Source organism: Ipomoea triloba, chromosome 15, assembly GCF_003576645.1.
Source record: "Ipomoea triloba cultivar NCNSP0323 chromosome 15, ASM357664v1".
In the NCBI taxonomy this organism is placed as follows: domain Eukaryota; kingdom Viridiplantae; phylum Streptophyta; class Magnoliopsida; order Solanales; family Convolvulaceae; genus Ipomoea; species Ipomoea triloba.
In genome coordinates, this window is record NC_044930.1 from 15,183,383 (window position 1) to 15,191,577 (window position 8,195).

The following is an 8,195-nucleotide window of genomic DNA, read 5'->3' on the forward strand; positions in this document are numbered from 1 at the left end:
ATCATTCATTGTTATTATGTGAAAATTCTAGTCCTTCTTAAAGGGAAATTTTTAACTAAAGTTTACTTGGAATTTTTTCTTTTTTGAAAAATGGCTACCCTTAAGACTTCGTCCCTGTCTCCCAGATCATTAAAGCTGGATCTTTAGAGTTTTTAAGTGTGGAATTGGGACTTCTTTACTAATTCATTATGAATTGAATAGTTACTTTTTGGAATATAATGTCCATGTGAATATGCGATTGTTGTATATTTTGATATGAGGGTTTTCAACTCTTTAGCAACCTGTTATTCTGTCTAGGTCTAGGGATGTCTAACATTATAACTTCTGTGACTTCTCTACCATTTCTCTGTGAATTAATTTCATGTGCCTTCACTGTGGTTCTTTAAGCATGTCTTATTTGTGAATTTCATGTATGTTTACTAAATAGGGTGAAATTTTGATTTGAATGGAATCATGGATATTTCTACTCTTGTGAAAAATTTCCAGTAATTTCAGTTATTAGATGCCACTATCCCAGTGGTATAGTACACTTTGAGTGCTATTGGAGTTGTGATTCTGTTTTATTGCTTTAAATCCTGTGTTTTCTGAGCAGGCTTCATAACTTTTTCTTTGACTTTTCCATTGTTTAATTCATTTTGATGTGAAGAAAAAACTCCACTTTGATTTTCAGTTGATGCTCTAAACTCTCTCAAAAGTGAGTGGGAGATTGTACCACCCAATTGGAATGGTTCAGATCCTTGTGGGGACCACTGGGATGGGATTAAATGCTTTGATTCACATGTGGTTTCAATGTAAGAAATTTCCGCTTTTACCTCTTATGTATTAATTTAAGTCCAATAACATTAAGAGCTGATGCAGTTATTCATAATTGTAGAAAGTTATCAAGCATGAGTCTGAGTGGTCGGCTATCTGGAGGCATAGATGGGTTGTCATGGTTGAACACCTTGTAAGTCTTCCATTCTGATTTCTTGTATCCCCCAGCATTGTAACTTATTATTATACAATTCTATTATGTTCTATCTGGAGACATAGATGGGTTGGTGAATATTAGATTCTTGGTGCAGGGATCTATCAAACAACATTGGTCTAAAAGGAACTTTACCATCTTCGATTGGAAAAATGAAGAAGCTTAGAATCTTGTAAGAAATTTGTCAAATAGGAGTTAATACAGCTTCTATGCCTACAATTGATATGAAGTATGAAGTAATAGTTCTCTTGCTTTTTAATGCAGAATGTTAGTTGGTTGCAGTTTCTCTGGTCCAATTCCAGATTCAATTGGATCTCTGCAGCGGCTGGTCTATTTGTAAGAATATCAATATAATTTTGAAGTATTTTAATACAATATTTTAGCTCAAAGTTTATGATTATGGGGTTCTTACTTCTTAATTGAATATTAGTTCAAAGGATCCTTTCATTTTCTCCAACACTTTATGAAAATTTATTTATTTATTTTTTTACTGCCTTTGTGAAGATCTCTGGCTTCTAACAGCTTCAATGGGTTAATCCCACATTCAATAGGCAACTTGTCTAAGCTTTCATGGTTAGATTTGAGCGATAATGAACTTACTGGTACTATCCCAGTCTCTAATCACATGCAACCTGGTTTGGACCAGTTATTAAGTGTCGAACACTTGTAAGTCATCTCTTCAAAAGCTTTATGCTATAATAAGGTCTTTTGTCTTCCTCTTATCTTTGTAGTAATTATATTAAGGTTGGCTATACTTCTCATCCAGCCATTTAGCCAAGAATCAGCTCTCTGGCACCATCCCGCCAAAACTCTTCAATCCTTACATGATGCTAAAACATGTGTAAGTATATGTGCCAAATAAGCAAGACATTATTTTATATATGTTCTCAAAACTAGATATGATTTTTGTTACATCTAACTAGAATGTGAGTATTGGAGTGTTTACGAATGCGTTTTGATTGAGGATACGTATGTAGATACATACATACATACATACATACATACATGTGTGTGTGTGTTTATAGCACTATCATGAAGAATTTTGCTCTTTTGTATTGAGTAGGATTCTTGATCACAATCAACTGAGTGGTGAAATACCTCAAACTCTAGGACTTGTGCAGACTTTAGAAGTTGTGTGAGTATCTCTGCCTTAGCTGCAAATGCTATACTTGTGTATGCTTTCCTCAGCTTTTGACATTATTGTCCTCTGAATGTTTTGTTCAAAACAGAAGACTGGATTCAAATTTACTAAATGGATCTATTCCGGACAACCTTAACAACCTTACGAATTTACATGAGCTGTAAGCACGTTGAGGAGAAAATTATGGATTTATTTGCATTTAGTCTTATTTTTGGTAACATGTAATTATGTTTCTTTGTTTCCTTTGGTTTTTGTTCTTTTTTTTTTCAGGTACTTGTCTAATAACATTCTGACAGGACCTACTCCCAACCTAACAGGGATGAATTACCTTTATTATTTGTAAGTTGTTTGGTCTTCCAACTCTCAAATTTGCAGCATCATTTGTAAAACAGAATTTTTTATTTCAAAAATGTTTATGAAAATAGAGGCTAAAGAAAATGCTTCCTTGTTTGTATGTGTTAATGCAACTAGATATTATTCTCTAAACCATTTTGCTTGGCTGATTTTGCAGGGACCTGAGCAATAATAGTTTTAATGCTTCAGAGGTTCCACCGTGGTTTTTAAGCCTTTGGTCTTTAACGACAATGTAGTCTCTCTGTCAGCAGTGTGTGTGTGACATGAAAATTACTCTCTTTTGCTCTTTCTTTTCAAATCATTAATTAGGCATACAACATACGGCAGATATTCAATATAGGCCCTGTTTGGTAACATAGTTAGCTTATCAGCCAATTTTAGTTTATTTGACCACTATTAGCTGTTTGACTTGGTTAAACAAGTGTTTGATTAATTAGCTTTCTGTAACAGTTTATTGCTGCAAAATGCTAAAATTCAAAAAGCTGCTCAAAATAGCTTTTTCGATAAGCTTTTTGAGAAAGTCATTTTGCATGTAATCAGCTACCAACTAATTTACCAAACATCTTTTTATGATTAGCTAATTCTATCAACTAGTCAAACACACTAACCCAATTAGCTATTAGCTATTTACCAAACACCCCATAATCTTTTTTTGTTTTTTTTGGCTTGTACCCCTTTCTTTAATTAAAAAAAAATGAAGAAGAAGAAGAAGAAAGGATAAAAAGCAGAAGTTATAGGTCTTATCCAACTAAAATTCAGTATGTAATCCTCATCCAGATGAAGTGTGCAATATTGATTGAACATACCCACCATGTTCAATGTAGATTTGGATGAAGTACCAAAGTTTCATACCCTTAGCATTTTTTAATCAAATATTGTGTACGTTTTTGTACTACTTGTAAATTGGCTAGATATATCATATATGTGCCTGCAATCCTCTTTTGTGAATTGTAAGATGTATTTTTTAAATGCAATATGACAGATACATGGTGAACACAAATCTTAAAGGGCCAATCCCAGCTGATGTCTTAAGCCTTCCTCAATTGGAGACAATGTAAGTGTCATTTTTGTTAAGAAAAAAGAATTTTCATTTTTGAGAATTGAGATATATATGTCTCTCTGAAAAGCAATGATTTATTGGGTGATTATTCAGGAATCTGACATGTTTTTTTTTTTTTTTTAACAGAGTATTATCCAACAACAATCTTTATGGAACATTGGACATAGGCAGCAACTACAACAAAAACAAAAATTTGACCCTTGATTTGCAAAATAATTTCATCTCAGATTTTAAACAGGAAACTGGATATAATATGGAGATAATGTAAGAATATTAAATAGCTTGCTGATCTTTTCACTTTTTACCAACAAATTAAATTGTAGTTTTCAGGTTCATCAATATTCAATATTGCTTACCATATTGTAAACCTTTGCTTTATAATCCCCGACTTCATTTTCATTTCCTTGGAAGGTAATATCTATTTACTTCTTGCAGGCTTAGCGGGAATCCCATTTGCAGGGGAAATAAAGCAACAGAGAAATATTGTATTGTTCAGAAGAAAAACAGTACATTGTTATCACTAAATTACTGCTCTGCTGCCCAAGATTGTGATTCAGGCAAAATACAAAGTCCTACTTGCATGTGTTCACATCCTCAAACTGGGACTCTGCACTTCTTTTCCTATTCCTTCTCGAACTTTGAGAACTGGACTTATTATATAACCCTTGATAACTCTTTGGAGTCTGCATTCATATCCAGTGGATTACCTGTGGAATCAGTTTCTGTTACTGATCTAACCATTGATGTTTATTCATACCTCCAGTTCAGAGTGAAAGTCTTTCCTTATGCAAAAGATACTTTCAACAGAACTGAAGTTTCGGATATTGGTTTCCTGTTCAACTATCAAGATTTCCCGCTTCAACAATATGGACCATACTTGTATATTGCTGATGATTATTGCTGTTTTGGAGGTAAAGAACGTAATAGACAAATACCAGAGCCACATTCATTGTTATTTCCTTCTCCCAATTCAAATTAAAGCATCTAATATCATCTATGGAAATGGAATAGAGCAGTAGTTATGTAATATTTGTAGTTTACTTGAATCTGAAACTTACTTTCCCTTATAACAGGAGTGAACAAGTCATCACATACCAGCATCATTGTTGGCGTCTCAGTAGTCACTTCTGTTTTGTTCCTGTTAATTGTATGTTCTGCAATCTATGCTTTTCTCCAGAGGTCAAGGGCAAAAAGAGCTACTAAAAAGAGCAACCCTTTTGGTAAAGATTAATTCTCAATCAAGGAAGACTCTTTAGCTTGTATATTTTTGGATCTTCATCTTTATTTTAACATGTCTACAACACACATACTGCAATGCAGCCTCTTGGGATGGTGATAAGAGTGGTAGCATTCCACAACTTAAAGGAGTAAGGTGGTTTTCATTTGAAATGATACGGAAATGCACAGACAACTTTTCAGATACCAATTGCATTGGGTCTGGGGGTTATGGGAAGGTACTGCAAATGCTCACTATCCCAAGCCTTAACCCTGCTCAGCTATATATACAGATTCCTTTTCTTGATTTTGTCCTTCTTTGCGAGGAATCCTGACATACATATTTAATTATATATGTTTCTTCACTAATTTTAATGTTATGTCTGCTTTCCTATATACAAAAGTCCCTAGTTATGATTGAAGTAAACAAAGGCATTCTAATGCATTGTAACTGGATTATTGGCATTCTGTGAGTTACTATATAATTTTAAGTTGAATATATATATATATATATATATATATGGATTTCCTCTTAGGTGCGGTTGTGCGGTTTCTTAGGTGCGTAGTTTTCCTTCTTAAGGTGCGTCAACCTAAAGCTTTAGGTGCGTGGTTTTCCTTCTTAAGGTACATTGTTTTTTAGGGTGCGTGATTTGTATACTTAAGGTGCATCATTTTAAAACTTTTATGTGCGTGATTTGTGTTCTTAAGGTGTTTTGTTTGTGTGCTTAAAGTGCATGGTTTGTGTACTGAAGGTGCACCATTTAAAAGCTTTAGGTGTGTGATTTGTGTTTTTAAGGTGCTTTGTTTGTGTATTTAATATGCGTTATTTTAATGCTTAAGGTGCGTAACTGCACAACCGCACGGAAAACTATATCCGCACCTGAACCCTTTCTATATATATATATATATATATTGAATCAAATATGGCTGGCCCTCCAGGTGTGACGGTGCGGACAGATTTGTTCCACTGGATGAGCATGAAAATGAGAAAAAACACATGTGACATTTTTGTAATTTCTTGCACCAAGTATATTTATGTGGTGCGTTAAGTGTTTGTATGTGGTGCACTTAATAGTGGTTTGTGATGCACCACAAAGTGCTGGTTTGTGGTGCAGATGGAAATGCATGGCGGTACATTTGGACTCAAAGCACCATCAAGCATATCTAATAATCTAAGTGCAGTAGCCATTACAGGGAATTACCAAAATGTCACTACATTTTTTTCCATTTTATTGATTTTCAACGGTTGATATGAACTCATCCAATGGGGGACTAGATCTGGCCGCACTGTTGCACCTAGGGAGGTTGCCACACCAGAACTAGGCCCTATATATATATATATATGTAGGGGTGTAAACGAGTCGAGCCGAGCTCGAGCATAGGGTGGCTCGAGCTCGATTGAGCTCAAGAATTGATGATCGAGCTCGAGCTCGCCAATTTTCGAGCTGCTCGAGTTCGGCTCGAGCAACTCGATTGTTCGAGCTCGAGCTCGAGCTCGATCTTGAGCTCGAGTTCGAGCTTGAATTCGATCTCAAGATCAGGGTTGAACTCGAGTTCGAGTTTGATTGAGTTCAAATTTTACCTGTTTGATTTTAAATTCATGTTTCAATTAAAAATAAACTATAATTTTATATGTATATATATATATATATATATATATATATATATATATATATATATTTATATGGCTCGTGAGAGGCTCGACGAGCCACAAGCCTAAGACATTAGAGCTCGAGCTCGGCTCGATTACTAAACAAGCTGCTCGAGCTCGAATTTGACCGAGCTCGAGCCGAGCTTTGACCGAGCAGCTCGCGAATCGCTTGGCTCATTTACACCCCTATATATATGTTCAAACTCATGTGTATCATTGACAGGTCTATAGAGGACTTCTTGCCCCAGGGGAGTTAGTTGCTATCAAACGAGCTCAGCAGGGATCATTGCAGGGAGCATTAGAGTTCAAAACAGAAATTGAGCTTCTGTCCAGAATTTATCATAAGAATGTAGTCAACCTTGTGGGGTTCTGTTATGAGCAAGGTGAACAAATGCTTGTTTATGAGTACATTCCAAATGGTACTCTAAGGGAAAGCCTTTCAGGTAAATCAATTTTCTGATACTTTGATGTACTTCAACACTGCATTTGTCTGTAATTTCAAGAGAAACAGAAGTGCTAAGTGGTGCTTATACTAAAAAGTGTGTGATAATGTGCATACAGGAAAGTCTGGTATTCAATTAAATTGGATGAGGAGACTGAAAATCGCCCTTGATGCAGCCAGAGGGTTAGCTTATTTACACGAGCTCGCTGATCCTCCTATCATACACAGAGATGTTAAGTCCAATAACATCTTGTTGGATGATAATTTGAATGCTGAAGTTGCAGACTTTGGCATTTCAAAACTTTTGGGAGATTCTGACAAGGGCCATGTCAGCACTCAAGTCAAAGGCACATTTGTGAGCATAACATAACCATCCACAAAATCTTTATAAAATAAAATTATATATGCACTCCCTAGTTAAAATATGCTTCAGATGATTCACATTTTTGAATTCTGTGTATGGTATAGGGATATCTCGACCCTGAATACTACATGACTCAGCAGCTAACAGATAGAAGCGATGTATACAGCTTCGGAGTGGTCTTGCTGGAGCTCATAACTGCAAAACCTCCTATAGAACGAGGAAACCATATAGTGAAAGTGGTGTCTGAAGCAATAGATGATCAAAGCAATAGCAGAAAACTTGATCAGGTGATAGATGAGATTCTCACACCTTGTACAAACCTTAAGGGCCTGCAGAAGTTTATCAACTTGGCCATGAGTTGTGTACGAGAATCTGCAGCAGAGAGACCTTCAATGGGGCAGGTGGTGAGGGAGATTGAGAATATCATTCAGATGGCTGAGGCAGTACTACTCACTTCATCTTCTAGCTTCACTTCATCTTCTAGCTTTGATGGTATTAATGACGGTTGGAATAGTAACTAACTTTCACAAACACTATGAACACAAAATCACTGTAATACATTCATACACACCCACACACAAAATGCAATTACATTTGTAATATAAACTAAATATTTGAAATTTATGTAGTAAATGGTTGCTTGAGGCCGGTTTCAAGCATGTTAATTGTTGAGAGAACAAGAAACAATAATAATGACAAGTAAATAAATGCAATATTTACGTGGTTCAACAATGTGCCTATGTTCATGAAGCAAAGCTTTTTTTTTTTTTATTAATTGTGATGGTGATAGAACACCTAGAGATGCATACAATAGGTATCTCTAGACATGTACATGCACAAAAATACCCATTTAATATGGGTCCTGCCCAATATATTGAATTTTACCGGACAAAAGATAGAAAAAGAAAAGAATCTCTATATTAACATGAAGAGAAGAATTACATCCAAACATAAACAAAGCTGGACATATATACTTGTCCAACAAACAGAAACAACTAAAA

The 8,195-nt window shown here is 35.3% G+C and overlaps 1 protein-coding gene across 1 annotated transcript; it reads left to right on the top strand.

Moving 5' to 3' along the window:
• Positions 1-1,047: 1,047 nt before the first annotated feature.
• Positions 1,048-7,923, top strand: LOC116005748 (probable leucine-rich repeat receptor-like protein kinase At5g49770; the record flags this gene model as incomplete). Its single annotated transcript, XM_031245987.1, has 16 exons — positions 1,048-1,139; positions 1,232-1,303; positions 1,472-1,633; positions 1,734-1,808; positions 2,031-2,102; positions 2,197-2,268; positions 2,379-2,447; positions 2,620-2,694; positions 3,445-3,516; positions 3,649-3,786; positions 3,958-4,433; positions 4,596-4,742; positions 4,843-4,976; positions 6,612-6,831; positions 6,950-7,185; positions 7,299-7,923. Coding segments are annotated over 16 exons (2,529 nt in total), but the record flags the coding sequence as incomplete, so codon positions are not given.
• Between the last annotated feature and the right edge of the window lie 272 nt (positions 7,924-8,195).